The 24426-nt window shown below is 45.1% G+C and overlaps 1 protein-coding gene across 1 annotated transcript; it reads left to right on the top strand.

The window, feature by feature from the left end:
• Positions 1–7845: 7845 nt before the first annotated feature.
• Positions 7846–14351, top strand: LOC306915093 (gap junction gamma-1 protein-like; the record flags this gene model as incomplete). Its single annotated transcript, XM_079492338.1, has 4 exons — positions 7846–7989; positions 8705–8989; positions 11829–12100; positions 13553–14351. The coding sequence occupies 4 exons, from the start codon at positions 7846–7848 to the stop codon at positions 14349–14351; spliced, it is 1500 nt and encodes a 499-aa protein (XP_079348464.1).
• Between the last annotated feature and the right edge of the window lie 10075 nt (positions 14352–24426).

Genomic DNA, 24426 nt, shown 5'->3' with positions numbered 1-24426 from the left:
TCAAATCTAATGTCTTTCCTCCCAGCCGCTGCTCCCCTCTGCCATGTCGATGCCCCCCCCCCAATCGGTGGCACTTTGGCCCAGAACACCCGTACAACCTCCTGATTGACTGGCTGCCTCAACTCACGTGCATATCCTGATAGATCAACAACAACATAGATCTCTTACTCTTTATTAGACTCTCAAAGCTTTGGTTTTGTTTTCAATCTACCATACCCAATTACCCGACCCACCAACTGGTCTTAAAACTGCAATTCTGTAAAACTACCACAACTTGCGGCGGTTGGAGGACGTCTCCCTTTGAGAAATGTAGACCCGGTAGGAACACCACTGATTAAGAGGCAGGGCCGGTTCTAGGGGGGGGGGCAGGGGTGGGCATAGCCCACCCAAACGTGCGTCCTGCCCACCCAATGTGGGTTTGACACCCCACCCGCGCCGGCGGAGTCGCCCCCCTTACAATTCTGTCTGCCCACCTGAGTGGGGCTGGCTAAATCCGGCCCTGTTAAGAGGTATTAGAACAGTTTAAATACCCACATTATTTTAGCTCCCAAACACATGTATCCAAACAAAAGGTCAACGCTTCATCAGTCAAACTGTTTTTGACAGACAGAGAAACAAGTTCAATACCAAAGTCAATGACTAATGACAAAGCAATTGCGCCTGTGAGCCAAATGGAGCAGGCTAGCCCATAGATAGACCAATCACAGGAACAAATCAAAGCCTCCTGTCTCCCCGGTCTCCACCCCTCAGAAGAGCATAGCCTACTCAGCGTCTGCTCAGGCATCGTGTGCTCTTCTGAGGGGTCTGTCAAAAACCATTAGCCTGGACATAGTGAAGACCTAAACGGTCAAAGTGTTGCCCTTTGAATACATTAGTTTGGGAGCTACTGTATATCCAGTGTGTGAAGCCTCATTTAACTAACAAGAGGTATTGCCTGAACTAAGTTCAAAGTGAATATCTCTGCTGTCCAAGTAGCAGTTGTTGAGTTCTGGTTTTTCGGCGTCACTTTGTTTAGGTCCCCTCTGTTTGTTTGTCGTCTCGCCAGTCGCTACTTGAAGAAACTTGTCGCATTCATACTTGTCGGATACACCGAAACCCGAAAATGGTATGCCTCCCAGGCTACTTGGGAGGTAGTGCAGGTTAGGCCAGTGGCATATTTGCAGCTAATCTTTTATCCGATAACTTGCACATTTCACTTAGTTTCAATCTGGGGGAGTACTTACTGTAAGTTGAAATCACATTCTAATCATTCTAATTGAGGTTGTTAGTGGGATGAAATGTCTGAAGATGGAGGGCTGCTATAAACAACAATGGATGGAATCACAGCTTTCTTGAATGGTGGGATAGAACAAGGGTTGGTGTGCCAAGGCAGGCTGTTACTGGGGGAACATGAAGAAATGGAGAAGAATGTTATTATGGACACAATCCCATATGATATGATATGCCCTATGTTATACTTCATCGTATGACAATGCCACGCACATTTTATTCAAGGTATTGTATCGAAATGAGAAATTCCAGTATTGTGACGACACTACTCTGTGTATGTGGGCATAGAAATGAAGACTATGCTGGCTTGCAACACAGTGAGTCACAAACAAATATAACTCCCACGTACGTACGTGCGTGCGTGCGTGCGTGCGTGCGTGCGTGCGTGCGTGCGTGCGTGTGTGTGTGTGTGTGTTATTAATTCGTTCCAGATTACATCTTGGCAGGCATCGTTAGTTAAATGTTAAATATGGAATTTGGTGGAACAGTGAGTTTTATGCTTGTCTACAGTGTATGTCTCGGACCATAAAAGGCATGATGTCTCTGGCAGCCTGTGGCATTTTTCTCTGGGTTCTGTTCCCCCCCTCTCCCCCCCTATGAACAACATTGTGTCCATAACTATACTGTAAACTCGGTGAAGGCTATCAAAAGACCAGATGTATATGCTCTATATTCCTAAATGTAATGTTGTATGAACATTCAGGTAAACAGTCGGTTTAGATCACTAAGTATGTATTTTGGCGCCAATTGTTCCCAGTGGTTTGTGAGATTAGATCCGGACTAACACGCGTGCACACACGGACGTAAACATAATCTCCTCCACCCCGGCCTTTGGCTGATAGATATATGATGGCAAAGAACTAAAGAATATTAGCCATATAGTAAGAGGGGGAAAAGTACATTGGTCATAGCCTATGACAGTATGACTCATATGACACTTTGATGTGCTCCAAGGTGCTCTGACTGCTCTCTCTCTCTCCAACTCTAATACAAAGAAAATACATTTTCGGGTCAGGATACCAATTTCATCCAATCAGGATCGAGCACTCCATAAAGTTAATTTATAGCAGATCTCCGAACTCAAAAATGTTTGAAAATGATTATGACTATTATCCAAGAAATCATTGCGATTATCTCAAATCATTGCGATTACGATGAGGATTAATTGGAACTATTACACCACGTTGAAGAGTGATCGGGTAAACGTGTGTTTTCTCCTCTCCAAGTTTGATGTCAGGAAACGACAGCAACGTACTAAAGTTGCGTTGATATGCATCTCTGTCTGTATTGTTCACACTGTGGTCAGTGTAAAATACTAGAAATGTGCATGCTCAAGTCTATGGAGCAGTGCGATCTGAGTGAGACAGACACACACACACACACACACACACACACACACACACACACACACACACACACACACACACACACACAAACCGTACATTTTGAATAAAGGCAGACAGCGATTTATGTTTGGCCACTGTAATAGAAAGGTCACAAGTTCAGTCTGCCCAAATGGCCTGCAGTGAAGACAGTTGCCAACCTGTCTGAAACCTGTCAGAAACATTTCTCCAAGTGTCGTTCGACATGCGTGGTGGCCTCAAGGGATCACAACACAAGCTCAGTGGTTTTGTCCGGGCACAAAACTCCATGGACGCCCTTCATGGGAACTGCAATGTTGATGAAGGGCCCTCGGCCAAGGTTTGATTCGTAAGACAAACCACTTGAACACCGTAGCCAACTAAAGTACCATACCTATTCTGAGGCCAACATGTAGTGAAAGTAGTTGATCTACAAATTGGCAACGCATGTCTTCTCAACGTGACAGAAAGCAAGAAGCATGGATACCAAAAATATTTTTTTAAATAATTGATTAAAACCATTAGTTCTTAGAAATTCGATTTTGAGATATCTTGTGTGCAAGTGGACATTTTAGCCTAATGGTGGCTATAGAGGAAAGGCCGTTGACAAGAGTTCAAAACTTGTAATCCCTGTTGGAGTGGATTACATTTGGATTTAGGGTAGTTCAAAACCAAGAAACAGGATTGGGATCACTTTGATATCCGATCTGTGATCATAGAATGATCTCGGCAAACATTATGTGAATAAGAAAGTTTGATTAATTAAATAATATACTGATACTGTGTGTGTGTGTGTGTGTGTGTGTGTGTGTGTGTGTGTGTGTGTGTGTGTGTGTGTGTGTGTGTGTGTGTGTGTGTGTGTGTGTGTGTGTGTGTGTGTACAGGCTGTGTTGTATACCTGCATACATGATTGCTGACTGAAATGTTGTTTGGTGGTCTATTTTCCACACACACAGCTGTAACAATAATGTATGGCTCAGCTGGCAGTGTGCCCTGGCTAATTGCAAGCATGTGTCTCACAATTAAGGAGGCATGCATGCCCATTTAGCTGGCCCTTTTTATTTGTTCAAATTAATGTATGCACGCACGCACACAGAAATACACACAGGTTTGTAACTATACTTTAGAGGGCATCAATACTTTATGACAGTTTTTACGAATTTTGTGCCATTATTAACCGTAACACTAAAGCCTTAAATAGCAGATCTACAATGAGCTTGTAGGTCGGCTATTTTCACCCTAAACCTAATGTCTAATGCTAACCTTAAACCCAACCTTACCTTTTTGTTCAAAGTGGTATTTTCCAAATCACATATACGTAGGTCAATAAGACCATAGCATACAAAAGAGTGCGTATGTTACCGCCCCCCCAAAGTTCCCGCTCCGAAAGAGCACAACCCTGGTATCTAGTTGTACCATTAACAAAAGAAGACGATGCATGCAAATGAAATGTAAAACAAGGATATAATATAAACAAGTGAAAAAAGTCAGGTTGGAATACTGAACTTCTTTAACAATGAAACTAAGGACCAGTAAAATGGTTCTCACATTGTCTCAAATTCTACTATGTATACTTAAGTTATGGAGGCATTTGGGCCTCCTCACAAGTATAGTAATGCAAGCAAACACACGTGTGTGTGTGTGAGTGTGCGCGCACACACACATGTGCACGAGGGTGCGCACACACACACACACACACACACACACACACACACACACACACACACACACACACACACACACACACACACACACACATGCATACACCCACACACAAAACTCGACGCATTTACAAACACTTCGTTTTTTTCCAGTCAGCCATTAAGCTGCAAAGCTCAACTGTCAGCACAAACTGCAGAGCAACTCTCAGACGGCCGGTGGTATCTTGGCTGCCGTTTGGGTTTGCGTGACGGCCCTGTGTATACACTAGACACTACAACAGTTAAACTGCTCTCCGCTCATGTTATGTTAGGTGCTCATATTCTTTTATTTGGTCGTGTTAGGTGGTGCTCATATTATTTTATTTGCTGAACAACAAACAGTCATTTGGGGTTTATAGTACGAAGGCGTGACTGGAGGAAAGAGCACAGACAAATCATCACATGCTTGACCGGACAGCACGCTCACAGATGTTGGGAGGATAGTTAATTCTCTCTCTCTCTCTCTCTCTCTTTCATCTAATTTCCTTATTTGTAGTGGAATTTTCCACACTCAAACAATAACATTAGAAACACCTGTTAGATATCATATCATTCCATATTGATGGAAACTGCTCCAAAATTATCTTTTTTTACATCTCACCTTCAATCGTGACAATGGAGGAATGTGTACTGTAGTTGAAACCACCTGAAAACCAGACCTCTTTCCACTATTTAGCAGTGGTGGAAAAAGTACTCCATCTTTTTACTCAAGTAAAAGTATTAATTCTGCAATATAGAAATACTCCGCTACAAGTAAAAGTCCGGAATTCAAAATGTACAAAAGTATTGCCATCAAAAGTACCAAAAGTAAACGTACTAATTATGCATACCTACAAATTGTACTTAAGTACAGTACTTAAGTAAATGTACTTTACACCACTGCCCGTGGGCTATTCATAGGCGTACAGCTGTTTTTAGATAAAATATTAGATAAAAGAATATCATAGCTACAGCCCAGAGTTGTAAATTAGAAGCACATTGGGTGTATGACACAGACTGACCTCACGGTTTGCTGTATATACCGACATTTCCATTGCATTTCTGTTGTGATTGTGTTGATAACATCTCTCTGGCCCCAGAGGAAAAATCCTGTAAAATCCTTAGTGTTCATTTGCAAATATATGGAGTTTAAATGAGTTACAGTACCACGTTTTTTTTTTCTTTTTTCTGTTTGGTTAAAAAAAATAATAATGAAGGAATAACTCAGTCTGCTTGTATACACAAGTTTTTGTATGCACTTTATTCAGCATTTCAGTTAACCAGTATACTAGTAGGTATATTTCTTAATACCAAATCTCAATGAAAAGGAAGGGATGTCCGCATACTGTTTCTCTGCTCCCAGGAACATTTTATTGGTACAACATTTCGAGTCGACCCTTGTGGGTCTTCGTCAGGTAATACCAAATCTCATCAGAAAAAAAATATAGTCTAAAGCTCATAATAACGCAGCTAGCTCTGAGATATTCGCTACCGGTATTTTCAGCAAAGAGAATTTGGTGTAGAGGGAAAAGGATGGGAGTTTTGCTGAAACACCAAAAAAGTGGAAGAGCCAATCAGCGTCTGTGCTCGGGGCCACTTCCACGTTTTGGTTTCTGCAAAACGCCCAACCAGTGCTGCAGTCTGCAGGAGACGCATGATAATGTGAATGCATGCGACCGACCGGGATGGTTTACCAGGCTAAAAAAGAAGGGGACCAAGTAGAGACCCCTGGGGGACCCCGGTCAACTGAAGGTTAATCTGTAATCCTGTATCCTGACTGCGTTCTCTATCCTGATTGTATAAAATTGGTGTTTCAGTTTATGAAAATGCCTTTTCTGTTTAATAAAAAAGAGGGACATGGTTCCTGTTACTGAACATTAAACACTAACACTATATCCTACTCATACTCATCGATGCAATGAGTATTATCACAATATCTAGAGCTTTTTAAGACTTATGTTAAAGATGGAGTGCCGTGATTCCCCCCCCCCCCCCCCCCCCTAAAACATGATCATCAGGTACTACGATTATAGGACAGAGATTTTTTATTTTTTCCAAAAAAAGGGTACAGAAAGTGTTAAAATTATGTTTTTATGTGGCTACACCCACCAGTTCACCAGGATGCCTCGTTTTCCTGGTGGGTGGTGATGGGTGGTGATCCACCTGAACTAAAGCCGCACTCACAGCTGTTATATGATAAAGGGGAGGGGATGGTTTAGGGGAGGGGATGATATTGTGATGTCACTGTATCACTAGGTGGGTTTCCATCAAAACATTTCGAAAATAGGAAGCGAATAAGTAAGTAATTCGAAAAAAGAAAAGCGTATTTTTCTTGTTTCCATCCACTGACAAAATGCGCTTCTTTGGAGATATTAAATAAGCAGTAGGCCTAGATGGCGCTATTTTGCCAGTCAAGTGAGACGCGCAGAGAGGCGCATATTATCTCACATTTATTTTACCGTCTGAAATCTGATAGCATCTGCATCACACACTACAGGATAATCTTACACGATTATTTGATCATGTCACACACACACACACACACACACACACACACACACACACACACACACACACACACACTTCTCTGATTTGTTCTTCACCACGGTGCATTTGACGTTCTTTTAGGCTATTCAAGTTGGTCTGCATGAAGTCCGCTGTCCAGATTGGCCACTGGGACAGGCTGTCTTTCAAACAGGCTGTCTGTTAAATAAATAGGCGTGTGTTTTTGTCTAGACAGGGGCTGGTATAGTTTCGTTTTCAAAGTACAGGGACGATCGGGACCCCTGCCCTGCGACTTGACAGTACATTTCCATTTTGACTAGTGTCCTCTCGTCCGTTTCGTTCCGAGCTGTTTAGGAGAAATATCACCGATCTAACTTCATGATCAACGGCGAACGCCCTCACCGGGGAGAGCAAAAGAGCCTCAGCCTGCAGACAGAGGCTTCGAGACTCGAGTGTGTAAATTTAATAATTTATGTATCCACATCCCACCCACCCTCCCGTTCGATCACTCCACAAGTCCACTAAACTCACCATCGTGTTTTTTTCTTTTCCAACTGTTAAAAGCGATATAATGCGAGTTCAATGCTTTCTAATTAGAAATATTTTCCGCAAGTGTTTCCATAACCCATTTGCGCATTTCACTTTTTCGATATAGCCCCAAAATCCGCCACCTTCTAGCGAAAAAGTGTTTTTGCGAAAAATGCAGATTTATGCGCATTTTGAGGTGTTTCCATCCAGGAGATTTTGCGAAAGAACCTTAATGCGCAAAAAAAAGGCTTTATGGAAACGCACCTACTGTCATTTCGATTGGGGCACTGTCTTTTGACCTGGGCCTTTTGAGAAACCAAAAATACACAGGGAAGACATATTTCAATAGTCTAACCACACCTGGGCGTCTATTGAGTAACGTTAACACCATAGACACATACAAAACAAAAAAAATAACAAAAAATCACGCCATCTCTCCACCTTTTAAATTTGTTTTCGTGACAGCCCTAGGCGTGGTGGTGTGAGACTCACCCTCCGTCACCATGAGTTGGAGCTTCCTGACGCGGCTGCTGGAGGAGATCCACAACCACTCCACCTTCGTGGGCAAGCTGTGGCTCACCGTGCTCATCGTGTTCCGCATCGTGCTGACCGCCGTCGGAGGAGAGTCCATCTACTACGACGAGCAGGTACGTCTGCTGGTCAGGGCTCTACTAGTCGTTCCCCGCCTGTACTGACCAAAAAAAACTAAAGGCGACGGAGCCTTTCGGTAGGCTTCTGCAGCTCAGAGACTTTGGGATACCCTTCCAGCTTCCTGTCTAACAGTCCGACAGGCATTAGTCCGACACCCTATCCCAAACAGTAACCTAACCCTAACCTCACAGGGAAGCCACGCGAGGTTGTCAAGTTTTAACTGGCAATGCATATCGGGAGCCACGGGTGAGTCTTAACCGGCCATGCATGTGTCAGACTTAAGGCTCATACATAGTCTGGATTTTCGGTGGTGGGGTGACCACCGAACTACAACATGACGTCACGAGCCGCGGTGAAGAGCAAACCACCGCCACCGCTCCAGCCCTTCTCTCTGTTTTTACTCATCACCGCTCAATGTTATTTCAGCTCCGGTGGTCAGCTCACCACCGGAGCGGTGGTCACCTCACCACCGAAAATCCAGACTATGAATAGGCCTTAATAGTACGTCGGACCAACGTATGCGCCCCTTTTATTCTATCCTCCATGTGTGTCATGTGTCTGTCTTGTTTCTGAGATTAATTTTACCGATTGTGCTCTGTTGCTTTTTGTTTGCTATTTATGCTGTTTTAAAGGACGTTGTGAGCCCTCTCTCTCTGTGACAAGTGGTGTATATATAAATTACATTTTATATGACTTTACTTTCCTTTATAGAGCAAGTTCGTGTGCAACTCGGGCCAGCCGGGCTGCGAGAACGTGTGCTACGACTCGTTCGCGCCTCTCTCCCACGTGCGCTTCTGGGTGTTCCAGATCATCCTGGTGGCCACGCCCTCCCTCATGTACCTGGGCTACGCCGTCAACAAGATCACCCGCACGGAAGAGCGCCTGGGTGACGGCGGCGGCTCGGCGGACGGGACGTCCAAGGCCAGAGACAAGAAGCAGCACTACCTGGGAACCAGGAAGCAGCACAGGGCCATAGAGGAGGCCGAGGAGGACCAGGTCAGTCTCCACTCCAGCTCTTAATTAAACAGGATATTCCTTTCTGGGTCGGGATACAAATTTTATCCAATCAGCAGAGAGAATTCTAACATGGATTAAACAAGATTAAACAAGTGAAATTGGAAGTGATGACACAAATAAATGATAAGACAAAACTGGATGTGATGAATTTATCGAATCTAATTGTGTTGCATCTTTCACTGTCAAAGATGCAATCAGTTAGACTAAGTAGTACTGTTTTGCCTATAAACACAAACGGGAGACAGTGCAACACATGTTGCTTAAACACACACACACACACACACACACACACACACACACACACACACACACACACACACACACACACACACACACACACACACACACACACACACACACACACACACACACACACACACACACAATCTACAATTTGTGTAAAGTTACTTTATGGGCCCTATTTTTTTTTTAATTTGAACTATTTTGAAAAACATTACAATTGTTCAACTTGTTGTGAGCTTGTAGATCGGCTATTTGAACTATTCACAAATGTTTTACAAAAAAAAAAAGAGGGAAAGAAGTTTAGGGATAAGGGGTTTAGCACTGACAAAAATAAGGCCCTAGGGGCTCCAATTTCGTCGCCGCCATTACCCGAGACGTGGCCCGCAATTCAGCCGCTGCCCGAAAATTACGAATATTGGTATTTTGGTCAAGTGTCACCCGCTATCTTTTTTGCCGACACCGGTATTTGCGCCTAGAGGTGTGGTCAGGGGCGTGTTGGCACGCTTTCCCCTAAATTGCTATTTTGGTCACACACATTTGGGAAAGCGACAGTGGAGTTTAAAACCACCACTTATACCCGTAAGCCGTGCCAAATTAGTTTGGTAGAGCGGCGCGCGCCTGCATGGAGATGTCCTTGGAGTAAGGCTACGTCATCTCTCCTTATTCTCCTATAGGCATCTCTTTGTAATTTTCCTATAATCAGCAGAAGTGAGTGCCTGCATGCCACTTCCTTGTGTCCATTGTGTTTATAATTGTATAGTCAAAGACGTTATTTGGTTTGTGCCATGAGGCATTGTGTGGCGTGCGCGATTCCACGCATTTGTTCGTTCAGTTTAATCCAATTGACCGACCTTTCCTTTTCGCTTGATACCGTTTCGTAGAGACGGCCTACACGCACAATCAGCCCGAATTTCGTAGTTTACATAGTACTTTGAATTTTTTAAAATGAGCAAGATTTGAGCGAGTTAAAAAGTTTACTTAATAAAAAGACGAGTGGCCCAGGCGGTGGCGTAACCGTCTGGGCACCCGACTGGTAATCCAGTCGCAGTGTGCCGCGGGTTCGACTCCCGAGCCCGACACGGCCTTTACTGCATGTCTTCCCCCATCTCTCTCCCGTTTCCTGTCAGCCTACTGTCTGTCCCTTCAAAAACCAATAAAAGGCGTAAGCCGCAAAAAAATAAAAAGACGAGTGTTCTTGGCTCTGTGCGGGTGGAGAAATAAAAAGAACGGCACGAGGGGGGGGGGGGGATCTTTGATGAACGTTTTTAACTCTAATCTTTGCTTCTGGGGGGTCCCTGGAACAACATATTTTCAGATGGGGGTCCGCGGCCAAACAGATAATTCTGGGGGTCCTTGACATGAAAATGGTTGAGAACCATTGGCATGGAAACATAGGTTTTTCAGAAAACCGTCATGATTTAGGAGACATTTGTAGAATCTGGTCTCGGGTCTAAATGGGTTAAAAGTAACTAATGTGAGTAAAAGGTAACTACAGTAGGTAGACACAGGAATCAGGGTTCCATTCCGGAGAGGGAGCCTTTCTCAGTTCTCACTGTACAAGCCGTTTGTACTTAGACATGCAGTTTGGCAGTTTCACCGACGCTGTTTGTACTTAGACATGCATGGCTTAATCTTTGAGACAAGCATATGCTACTGGCACGATCAAACCCATGATTTTCCCATTACTCTTTTTTTCCTTTTTCTTTTCATATTTTTGTTTATTTATTTGGAAGTGAATAATATAATACTTGAACCGCTGCACCTCTAACCAGTGGTGTAAAGTAACTAAGTACATTTACTTAAGTACTGTACAATTTTGAGGTATTTGTACTTTTTTTGAGCAATTTCAATTTCCAATACTTTTACTTGTACTCCACTACATCTCGGATCCAAATATTGTACTTTCACTCCACTACATTTATTTGAAAACTTTAGTTACTAATATTACCACTTCAGCCCTATACATTTCGGTCATTTGAAAATAGCTGATCTACAAGCTTGCGACGCATTGTGAGCTTGTAGATCGGCTATTTTCAAAGGATTTTTTTATACATTTGAAAACTTTAAATGAGACATTCTGCATAGATAGTGCTTTCTACTTTTGGTACTTTTAAGTACATTTTGATACCAATACTTTGGTAGTTTTACTCAAGTAAATGTTGAATGCTGGACTTTAGTGTATTTACATACTGTATTGCAGTATTGATACTTTTGCTCAAGTACAAAATGTGAGTACTCTTTCCACCACTGCCTCTTAACCAGTTTCATTATATAGATATTTCACTATTAGGTTCTTAGCTTATGTATGATTCATGATGACTGTTTTTATGTATTTTATGTATTGCCAGGTTTTTGTTCTTGCATGCTTACTGTAAGTCGCTCTGGATGAATCCATTCAGGACGGGAACCCCTTTTGGTGTTTTAACCATTATGTTATACTTTAGCTATTGAAAAATAGCAGATCTACAAGCTCATAACATGGCACAGAGTACCGTGCTATGAACTTGTAGATCTGCTATTTCTGAAAAATCGTCAAAACGTGGCACAAATCTTTGAATATATGTTCTTTCAGAGCGAAGAAGACCCCATGATCTACGAGCTGGAGAGCGATGACGACGCCGGGGGGGTGGCGGCCGGGCGTGGCGGGCGGCGAGGCGGCGCCGGGAGCATCAAGGCGCGCCACGACGGGCGCCAGCGCATCAAGGAGGACGGGCTGATGCGCATCTACGTCGTCCAGCTGCTGGTGCGCTCGGTGCTGGAGGTGGCCTTCCTCGTGGGACAGTACGCCCTCTACGGCCTCAGGGTGCCTGCCATCTACGTGTGCCAGGGCCTGCCCTGCCCGCACAGGTGATGATGCCCATGTTCTGAAGAGAAAAAAAACAAAAAAAACACTGGTTCTCAATGTGGGGTTCTGGGATCACCAGGGGGTCCAAATAGACCCTTAATGTAGCTGCATACTAGGGGTGTTATGATACATTTTAACAACGATACGATGCGGACCACGATACATGGTTGACGATACGATGCATGGACCATATTGGTTCATTCATAGCAATATGATTCAATGATTTAAAATTGATACAGTAACTATTTAGAAAAAAAATCACACCCGTGTGAAGTGAGTGGTGGGGGTCCCTGGAAGTTCCAGACTCACAGGAACCCCCCCAGGGTGCCGGCCCGGTTCCAACGAGCCGTCCCGCGTCCGAAAAGGTCCAGAAATGACACAGTTACCGTGTGGGGGTCCCTGGGGGGGTCCCCGGAACATCCAGACCCCCAGGAACGCGCCGAGGGGGGTTACCGTGTGGGGGCGTGAACACAGAATACACACATTTATCAATAGACCAAGAGTAGCGATATTGTATGAAACAGTAATTAAAACCCACTTTCTCTTTTTCTTAAAATTGCTAAATACAATGCACAAGTACTTAGTATTGATACAATCGATTATTTGTATTGAAAAACGATTCGATACCGATTATTTGCATTGCAAAAAAGTCAAACTATACGATATGTTGCTGTTTACATTTCTATATACTTCGATTCTTTAAATTAAAATAGATTTTTCGATGCAGTTACTTTATCGTTACATGCCTACTGCAAACTCCAGACGAACAGCCAAAAGGTCTTCAGTTCAGCTGGCAAATAACAAAATTACATAATTCAGAACTTCGGGAGGGCCTGGCAATCCCGAAGTTCAGCTGTTCTGCTTCTGCGCCTCCGAGATGTTCTGACTACCCAGAGTCACTGTGATGGTCAGACAGTCGAGGCGAGTGTGATATATTTAGTTGTGCTGCCGCATGCAGCCTGGCTTCATTCTGCCAGCAGAGAAAGCAGCAACTAGTCTCACGAGCCAACCTCCAAGAGGAACAAAAACCTCTAAAATCCCTCTCTAGTGACCATCCAAAAAGGCAACATTATCGTAAGAAATGGCAAAACCGCCCTAGTCCATACCTCTGTTACAAACAGCACATCGGGATATCCAGGTATTAAAACAGGCCATTACAGGCCATTTGGAGCCCTGGGCCCTGGACCAGACGTTGAGAAACAGTGTTATACATTACAGTAAACATCTACCTGCTATTACATTTGAACATACACTATCTGAATATCTTTTGATTATTTTACCCGTTTTTGTTCTTTTCTCTCCTTCTCTTACTCTAACTTACATCCTCTCTCTTCTCATGAAAAAGCACATTTCACCCTCATCTTTACACTATAAACCTGTGATGTGACAGTAAACTGTAAACCTGTGATGTGATGGTAAAGTCTTGACTGTGATCGTTGTGCTCCTCCTCACAGCGTGGACTGCTTCGTGTCGCGGCCGACGGAGAAGACCATCTTCTTGCGCATCATGTACGGCGTGTCGCTGCTCTGCCTGGCGCTCAACGTGTGGGAGATGCTCCACCTGGGCCTGGGCACCATCTGCGACATCCTGCGCACGCGCCGTCGCCTCCCCGCCCCCCCGGGGCTCTGCTTCGACCGCCGCGGACCCCCGCTGTACGGCGGCCTGACGGAACCACCCAACGAGGGGAGGGAGGGGCCGACGGCGGCGGGGGGCGGCGGGGGCGAGTCTTGCGGCAGCTACCCCCCGTTCACATGGAGCGCCGCCTCGGCTCCGCCGGGGTACAACATCGCCGTCAACAAGCCCCTCCTGGTCTCCAACGGACTGCACCACAACGACCCGTCGCAGCCGCTGCGCTTCACCGAGCTCGTCAGCAACAGCTCCGCCAAGATGGCGTGCCGGCAGAACCGTGTCAACATCGCCCAGGAGGAGGGGCAGCGGCAGCAGCGGCAGTGCGACGACAACCTGACCACCGCCGCCAGGATCGGGGGAGGGGACGGCCGCGAGGCACCGCAGAAGTCGCCCGACGGCGGACATCCGACGACGCAGGAGCGGCTGGAGGTGGCGATCCAGGCCTACAGCCAGCAGCAGCCCGGCGGTGGAACCCGCAGCAAACCCCAGCGGGAACGCAAACCCTCCCGGCAGGCATCCAAACACTCCAGCGGCGGCAGCAATAAGGCCGACAGGGATAGGGCGAGCAGCAGCAACAGCAGCAGCAGCAGATACGAGGAGGGCAAAGGTTCAGAGTGGATCTGAACACCTGACGCTTTAAGCCCGATTCGTACTTTGTCGTGCGACAAAGGTGCTGCGCGCCAAAAATGACCTTCTTCTTCTTGTATCATCCTAAAATCTCGGCGTCTCTGGTGCCACTCCGAACAGCCTCTGAAGTTTGGTCTTGATGGGTGGTCCGTACAGAGGACAGGTGGTGATGGGTGGTCCGTACAGAGGACAGGTGGTGATGGGTGGTCCGTACAGGGGACAGGTGGTGATGGGTGGTCCGTACAGGGGACAGGTGGTGATGGGTGGTCCGTACAGAAGACAGGTGGTGATGGGTGGTCCGTACAGGGGACAGGTGGTGATGGGTGGTCCGTACAGGGGACAGGTGGTGATGGGTGGTCCGTACAGGGGACAGGTGGTGATGGGTGGTCCGTACAGGGGACAGGTGGTGATGGGTGGTCCGTACAGGGGACAGGTGGTGATGGGTGGTCCGTACAGGGGACAGGTGGTGATGGGTGGTCCGTACAGAGGACAGGTGGTGATGGGTGGTGCGTACAGGGGACAGGTGTTGATGGGTGGTCCGTACAGGGGACAGGTGGTGATGGGTGGTCCGTACAGAGGACAGGTGGTGATGGGTGGTCCGTACAGGGGACAGGTGGTGATGGGTGGTCCGTACAGGGGACAGGTGGTGATGGGTGGTCCGTACAGGGGACAGGTGGTGATGGGTGGTCCGTACAGAGGACAGGTGGTGATGGGTGGTCCGTACAGGGGACAGGTGGTGATGGGTGGTCCGTACAGAGGACAGGTGGTGATGGGTGGTCCGTACAGAGGACAGGTGGTGATGGGTGGTCTGTACAGGGGATGATGGGTGGTCCGTACAGGGGACAGGTGGTGATGGGTGGTCTGTACAGAGGACATGTGGTGATGGGTGGTCCGTACAGGGGACAGGTGGTGATGGGTGGTCCGTACAGGGGACAGGAGGTGATGGGTGGTCCGTACAGGGGACAGGTGGTGATGGGTGGTCCGTACAGGGGACAGGTGGTGATGGGTGGTCCCTACAGGGGACAGGTGGTGATGGGTGGTCCGTACAGGGGACAGGTGGTGATTATGTGTCTGTGCTCAGGCTCGTCGCACTCGCATGCCAAACCTGTGTGTGCCAAACCCCACTTCTTCATAGACCAAAAATAACCGATCAACAAGCTCACAACACGTTGCGGATGCCTTTTTCATTTCAAAACCCCCCAGTTTGGTTAGGCCACGACCTACCCTGGCTCCAGCCCTGAATTGCTGCCCACGGCCATTAAAACAAACATGTTCTGGCGGTTCAGGTCTGGTGACTTGGTCTATGGCGGTGTTAGTCTCGGTCGAAAATCTGATGCAGCAGCTGATTGGCCATCAGCGTGACAGCGTCGTTTCAACCATTTGCGACCGTATGACGTCAAACAACAAACATGGCTTCCCCCACTGTGGTAACTTGCGACCGTAGGAATCTGGCTATTAAATCGCCCTATGATAAATAGTTTCTTTACAGAAACGACAGGTTTTAGAAACATCGTCATCCGACATATTTTACCGTGTTTGTTTACATGCTAGTAGCGCTCGTTGACCGTGTTTGTTTGGTTTTGCAACCGGGTTAGACACATTGTCAACGACGTCATCTGCTTTGCTACTATTTTGATTGGTTATCCAATCGCTGAAGACTACCGCTTTAGCAACGCCCATCCCAGAAACGGCTGCCGTGGGAAGGGCTTTCAGTCTGAATAATGGGTCAAAAGTGAAACGAAATGGAGATTCAGGCTGAGCGTCTACCACTGACCTAACCTGACTCAGTACACAGTGACATACACAGTGCTGCCTTGATCCCGCCTCTAGCTGCTGCTGATTGGCCAGGCCGTTTTGTGGCCGGGCATCAAGTCTGCCTGAGAGTTCCCAGATGGGAGCAGGAGGGGGGAACCCAGTGAACTCTCTGCTGCCCCATCTGGCGGAGTCAGGTTACCACTGACCCCCATTTGATAAGATTATTTTTTTAAATCTCTGCGTGGGGTGGAGTAACACAATCCTTGATGTTTATATAACTCTAATTTACAGACCTTTAAGCGTCCGTTTGGACCTCTGGCGGTCCCCAGATCGGACGTTGATAAACGGCAGCGGATGCGATGCGTTGTGAGCTTGAAGATCCGTTTTCCTTGCACAACATCGTCCGCACGACGAAGCATAAATTAAGCATTATATAGAGAAAAGACTCAACACCATTCCCCCCCATAGACGTCACATGCAGCTTTCTTGAGACAGGGTGAAGTCATGCGTAGAAAATAATATTTTGTACACTTACACAGCCTACTTAGGCACGCATGCACACACAGTATTTTATAATGGTAAAGTATCTCTGATTACAGTGATTAGAAGTGGTATAAGCTCAGGGACAGCTGTGTATATGGCCAGTTTAATACTAAAAGTCAGTCAATCTACTCATAATTTGATTGCCTATAAATATTCACCAGGAAATAGTTGCTGTATATGCGTGATTTTGTCACAATTTGTGACGGAAAAGTTCCAATTTGTTTTTATTTCATTTTCAATTTGATAAACAAATTGATTTCAGATTTATTTTTATATTACATTTTTTGCTGCCTTTTAGTGATGTGGCGGCCCGGGGAACTGCTATAAGACCACAGCAGCACTAATCGGCCTGTCATTCACGTTGCTACATTTCCATTGTACAACTGTCACATTATTGAAATGAATGACCTATTCATACTCCAGTTTTAGGTGATAATTGGTGACCACCAAAAACTAACACTCACGCCGAGCCCAACACATATGGGACTGCCCATAAGTCTGACATCCCTTTAGTCCTATACCTACGTGGCCAGTTAACCCATTTTGACCTGAGATCAGATTCTAAAAATGTCTTCTATATCCTGACAGTTTTCTGAAAAAGCTATGTATCTATATGTTACATGTACATGTAACATAGATACATAACATGTACATGTACATGTATCGTTCTTCGATTTTTCAAAAATAGCAGACCTACAAGCTCGTAGTGCGCCACCGAGTGGCGTGCTACGAGCTTGTAGGTCTGCTATTTTTCAATAGCTAAAGCATAACATAATGCTAACACCAAAAGGGGTTAAGACTAAGGTTAGCGTTAGGGTTTGGGATAGTGTTAGTAATGGGTCGGACTAACGGGAGTTTTTACTAGCCCCCGAAAAGGTGAGTAGCTTATCACCTAAACCTGGAGTGTATATATGAATAGGCCTTTACTGTAGTTGCGCTGTCTGTGTTGAACCAGTCTTACACCCATACAGTATACTTCATTGACCACCAGGGTCCGCCAGGGGTCCATAATACTAGGTCCACTCCTTTGTTTCCCTCTACATCCAAATGTCCTTGCCGAAAATAGCCGATAGATATAACCTCACACTTTGTGAGTTTGCATATTATTTTTCACCTAATGTTTGCCTATTTTCACCTGACCTAATATCACATGCCCAGAATATGGACAGTAGGGCTCATGTGGTACTAAAGGGATTAGTATGGAACGTAATATTTATTGGGATAACTTTTGTATCTGTTGTTCAAAGATACAAGTTCAATGGTGCTATTATGGTGATTAGAAGCTGTTGAGTAAGTGCCTTACATGCTGTGTGTGAGAATAACAATGTAGGGCTGCAACTATCCATCCATTTTCATAGCGATTATTCTATTGATTACTTTTTTTTATTCACAGAGTAATCGATTTTGATCAATATGTTTTATTATTATTCATCAAACTAATCTCCCCCCAAATTTCGAATCGATTCTTTTTGTGATCATCTAAATTGATTCGTCTGATTAACCATTAAAACCCTACTTAACACTTTAAACACAAACAAATACCTAAATAGCCGCTCTACGTACGAAGTCATAACAAGTCGGGATAAGACTTGTAAGCTTGTAGATTGTCTATTTTCTGTATTTTTTGGTTCATTTATGCTACCATTTATTTATTTCTTATGGAAATGAACAGAATAGGGGGGTAAGAAATCCAACCCCCACATCCCAAGATTGAATCAAATGTAGTCATGTAGTATTTTTAGATTGATTTAATTGTCAACTGTTGTTGTCAACTGTTGCACCCTTAGAACAATGTAATCATCGCTACGAACTGGAACGACGGCAGTCCAATGGCTCCACCCATTCATAGGCTCCACCCATTCATAGGCTCCACCCATTCATAGGCTCCACCCATTCATAGGCTGTACACAGCCTACCGTCACTGTCAGGTGGAAACCTTCCATGTACAAAACGCGACCTAGCTTTTTTCAGGAATTGGGTGAACTAATCCTTTAACAGCTTTCACTCTAACTCAAAATATAATAATCAATAATAGAAGTAATAATAGAAGATCTACAATGGTCACGCAGTGTTGCGATATTCTTGCTACTTTTGTGTGACAGTAGTGTGGTGATCGAAGTGTAGGGCATTCATTTATGAAAAACTAAAAACAAAAAAAAAGTTAAAATGGATACAAGGTTTCTGCCCGACAGGCAACGATATGACATTACTGCCATATAGAAGGGAGGGGGAAAAAAAGAATAACACTATTTTTAAGTTAACATTTTTCTGTGATTTCTTGTGCCATTTGTTTACTTTTTGCTGTATTACTCTGGTTTGTGTTTTCATGACATAACATACAATACAACAATACATTTTAGTAGTCAGTGACTCAGTGTTCTAACCGTAGTGTTTGTGTTCCCAACCACATCAAGGTCTTTGCCCACCGGGGGCGGAATACGAAAATTCGAGTATGCTTCCATCACAACTATTCATGCAATTGATCATTGTCACTGACACAGTTTGATGTATTTATCCGAGGTGAAAAATCGTCTGTGTGCAGAAAACTGTTGCAAAAAAATGTATTAGTTCTATGCAAATCAGACTGTTTAGACAAATTGAAACACCTGTGTTGGTCCCCAACAACATGGCAGGTGTATATTATATTTGAAACTCATGAATAATTACATAATATTCATTTGGATGCACTAATGATGACACAATTCAGGTTTTGTGAAAATATACTTTCGGCAAATTAAACGCCCCTGGTGTGTATGAACAAGTCCTGTATACTTCACATCATATAGTGAATAGTGAAATGGCACATCTACAATCTCACATTGTGTCACATGCACTGTGTGAGCTTGTAGATCTGCAATTCTTTTAGATATTTTCTTAACATTTTGCCTGTAATGACAAGCCCAAAATAGGGCTGCCATGTTTAAGTGGTTATAAGCCTACTGTATACGTCAAAAGGTTTTTTACAACATAATTATGTTCTGTTTAATTTGTTGAGACTTCTCATTTAGGTATCATTGTTAAAGTGTTCACCTTACAGTATAAGTTAGTGTATTTTACGTTTGTGTGAATGTTTGTTGTTTTTTCTGTGTCTAGTAAAAAAAATTAGTAGGCTATTCTTCTGTCAAGCAACACATTGTTTTAGGCCTTTTGGCTAATTTTCAGACTGAAATGTCATCAAGGCTAAAAACGTGGCGTGTCGTACGTCGTACTGTGCCACCGTTTCCATTTTGTGGAAAAGGTTTTGTATGAAATGGAGCATGTTACAATGGGTCTGAGTAAATAAAGGGAATCTTGTTATAGATCGTGCAGTGTTTGTACACTCGACACACTTTAACACTAAATATAAAATAAAACAAAGTAAAATGCACAAGCGATAACAATTATAAAACAAAATAGAAGAGTAGTCCACTGTGTATGAACCGTTATGAAGGCAGTGCAGAATGTGCTGTAGGAGAGCAGAGGTGTGGCATAGTTGCTAAGATAAGAGCTATATTATAAAAAAAGAAAACAAACACACATAAGAAAAAAACCAACATACACAGAGCCAGTCGCAGTCATGCAGATTGAACAGTGAGTGGTTAAAATCTACACACTGTAGTGGTTGTGTGTGCAACTTGTGCAGGAGTGACAAAACTCTTCATAGTGCACAATCCACTATACTATGCTTGTAGTTACATTTTATGTTTCACTCTATTGCCATCTACTGGTCAATGTTGTAGAACCACAGCCTTAAAGGAGAAATCCAGACTAAAACACATGTACCATGAATCAGCCTATAATCCTGTCCCAACATACATGTTGGCCTTGAATTGTTTCATAGATGCACCCTGTTCTCTATTTCACCCACCTAACCCCTCCCACAGTAAAATGCAGCTAGAAAGCTAGTGGTCTTAATTCTAATGCAGGTATTTTAGTAGCTCCATGCAGCTTGGAAAAGGGAATGGGAGTCCAATGAGGTCCCAAACAAACACCTGGTGTCAGACCCCAACCAACAGGTCCCTGGCACCACCTTCCCAATGAGACAGTGGTCTACGCTCAATACAGTAGGTTCAGGACTGGACACGGACCCTGCTAGGCCAGCCTTCACAAATGGGGCAGTAGCCCAAGCCCACTGTGTGCGTGTGGTGAGGAGCAAACTATGGAGCACATCATTGAAGTTTGCCCTCTCCAAAGTCTGGAAGGAGGATTAGTCACCCTCCATACAGCAAACCAGGGGGCAACCGCTTGGCTTACGGACTTTGCATTCGCTAAATAAAAAATCACACCCGTGTGAACTGAGTGGTGCAAGGTCTTATATAGTCTGATCAGCTATGTCAGTGACGTCACACACTAACCATAGTAACCATGCTCACCTTTGCACGGACACGTACACAGGTACACAAACATAGATACAGACAAAGCTGGTTGTTGGAGTGGTTTGCACCACTCAAAAATAAATGAATTAATAGTGTCCTGGTACTCACTCATGCACCGTTTGTCACCCTCGATCTGTCGTTCATACAGAACACAGGCAGGTTGAGAACCCTACCTCTGGGTTGACATGAAAACATATCTTCCATGGACTGATGGACATCGGCTATGAGCTGTCACTGTCAGTGGGTGAAATTATTATATATTTTTGAGGGGCGCTAGCCCCTCCTATGCCCCTTTTTGTTTGTCTGTGTGTACCAAATTTGAAATGATTGATTGCCTGAGTGTGATTGTACAAGCTTTGCTTTCCTCAGTGTTTGTTTGGTATGGCATTTGGTTACGGCTTTTGTACCGATGACGATGCTGAAATGTGATACTCATATGGGCACGGCTGACCTGGAACTCCATATTTGGGCATTGTAACCTCGCCATAGTGACAACACATGCATCACGGTCACATAATATGTAAGCAATGCATTTCCAGTGAAACAGTCAGATTATCTACCTGTATTCTCCGTGGACTTGATGTCACACACATCAGAGTGCTATACTGTGAGACTTCCCAAGACTCTTCAGGAACCGCCACCTCCAACCTGAGTGAGATTCCTTCAACCATAGGCCCTCCAGGTAACAACCCCTCACTCAACACCATACAGGATTCAGACCCATTACTCCACACTCCGGCCGTAAGATACCCGAAGCCACTCTCGGATCACACGGGCAGACATCACTGGTTAGTTTCAGTATTTTGTGAGTATTTCGTACTATCTTCCAAAGTGAAGTCTCTCTTATTTAAGAGTCAGTATTGTTATGGGAAATACGTTGAAAGCTGACAGAGAGATCACATAATTGGTCTGCGATATATTCAACAAAAACAATGCCCTCATGCGAAGGAAATCCAAGCAGTCCCGTTCTTCCAAAAGACTCTGACAGGGGCCGTTTCTCCATTTCTTCTCTGGATGAGGAGCTCCGCTACGCTGAGATCACTCCCAAGTCGGACGCACCTTTTGGAGCTCACCTCCACGGCACCCCCCCGCCGTCCATACGTCCATCAAGTTCCCATGAACATTATGACACGAGACAATGGCGCCTCCCGTCAGCAGATCTAGCTCCAGAGGCTGGAGATGGGAGGCGTTCTGAGAGGGGTGTGAGGTCACCGCGCGTTGAAAGCTCTACACATCTCGGCACCTCACCTCCGTCCACGCATCCATCAACTTCCCATGAACATTATGACACAAGACAATGGCGCCTCGGGTCAGCAGATCTAGCTACAGAGGCTGAAGATGGGAGGCGTTCTGAGAGGGGTGTGAGGTCACCTGCACGCGTTGTTGTTGACACCTCTACTATACCGTCCAGATCCTATTATATGGACCAATCAGCGGCCTCGTCGATGAGCAGGGTCTCCGAGGCTTCGTCGGACAGGACCCACACGCCGCCGCTGGGATCCTCCAGACAAAACAGTCCAAGCTCCTCGGCATCCGTGGTCACAGAAATGTCCGTCTCTTCTCAGGAGAACTTGAACGAGATTGAGTCGACCTTTGTGACGTTGCTGAGGAGGTGGCAGCAGTCCACCATGGATCAGCAGAACCTGGAGATGAGAAGGAGAGAAGGAGAGGTCTTGTCCCTCAGCGCAGATAAGGACGGCCTCAAACAGCAGCTGGAAGCCTCCCATAAGTCCAACGAGAGGAAAGACCACTTGATCATGAAAATGAGTCAGGTGTTGGACGAACAAAAGGAAAAAGTGGAGAAGATGAGAGCTTTCACCCGCTGGAGAGTGAAGCACGGCGAGGCTAAGGAGGAGTCTCACAACGCCCGGAAGGCAGAGCAGCATTACCATCTGAAGCTAAAGAAAAAGGTCTGGTCCGCCTGGAACTCGCTGACCCACATTCCATATAGGGAGCGCGTGAAAGCGGAGTATCGCTCCCGAGCTGAGCAGGCTTGCACCACCCTGTCTGCAGATCACGAAGCCAAGATCGCAGCGTACTGCGACGCTTCGGCGAGGGACCGCGCCGAGATCCGGAGACTGCGGGCTGAGCGGGAACACATGAAGGAGTGCATGAAGGAGTGTGCTATCAACATGCAGGCTCTGAACTACACAGAGCTGCCTGCTGATGACCTCCCTTCACCCGGCGACGATCCATATGCTGACCCGCTATGTCAGAATATGGATGGCCAGGTATACCCATCTCGTCCAGTGTCATGTACACCACGGCTCAATCCGGTCCACTCTGACTCTCCGGGGTCGCTGTCCCATTGCGAGACAACAAGACCCGTCAGTGGACGCGCGAACCGTGCGGAGACGCTCGCTCCAAAGAAGAAACCCTCAAAAACGCCCAGCTCTCAAACGAGATTGGTCAATAATACACCCACTCAACAAAAACCCACGAGGGCGGGGCCGACACCCCGCTGCACCCCGTGTCCTGACCTCGCCAAGACCGGCAATGAGGTGGTCTATCAGCGGTGGGCCATCTAACGCTGGGCCAGCACACGTAGGCCTACACAGCTCACGGTTGACCTGGCAACAGTTGGTCTCAACAGAGCGTCTCTGGAGCAGTGACCCATTGCTAAACATCCTCCAACACGTGACACATGCTCCATTAAAGTTGACACGTAAAAAGTGCACTGTCGACTGCACTTTTGAAATGTACAACAATGTAACAATTTCAGAAATTAGTTATTTGGATTTTTGGAATTATATTATTTGTATTGGTTAGTCCCTTAAGCCTAGAGCCCATGAACATGCGGTTCTAGGGTTTTTATGATTTTTTGTTTTGTTTTTGTCTCTATAGACCCTGTAAAGAAATGTCATGTTCTCAGTTTGTCACAACTCGCTATGTCAGAATATGGATGGCCTGGTATACCCATCTTGTCCAGTGTGTGTAATTAACCAACTAGACAAAATTGAAAGGTTTCACAAATGTGCTTTCAAAGGCATGAAGAAATATACTGCATTGTTAGTTGTGTGTGTTCATAGTGTGATACATACACCTCATGATATGAGGTCATGATACTACCTTTGTATTGCTACTATAGTTATTTGAGATTTTCTGGAGGGATTCATGTTTGTGTTCCTAAAAATGTAGTTCCTGGGACAATAATGAACAGAAAGAGGTTGTTTGCTGTTTCTTTTCTCTGATCCTTACACATTCCTATACGGGTTCTGACTGATTTAGAATGTATTTGTGTAGCTTTACTATTTTACCTTATATATTTGTTATATATTTTTTTGTTTATTGCAACTAGGTACTGCCCGACTAGGTTTCCTATAGAAACGCCTGTGACCATAAAGGCCCTGAGTGACAGTGACACATGGACTCTGAAGACACTTGCGTCAAAGACCGCACTGCTACATATAATGTATGCC

This window comes from Electrona antarctica (assembly GCF_951216825.1).
Source record: "Electrona antarctica genome assembly, chromosome: 22".
NCBI lineage: Eukaryota > Metazoa > Chordata > Actinopteri > Myctophiformes > Myctophidae > Electrona > Electrona antarctica.
This window is presented reverse-complemented; position numbering and strand designations above follow the sequence as displayed.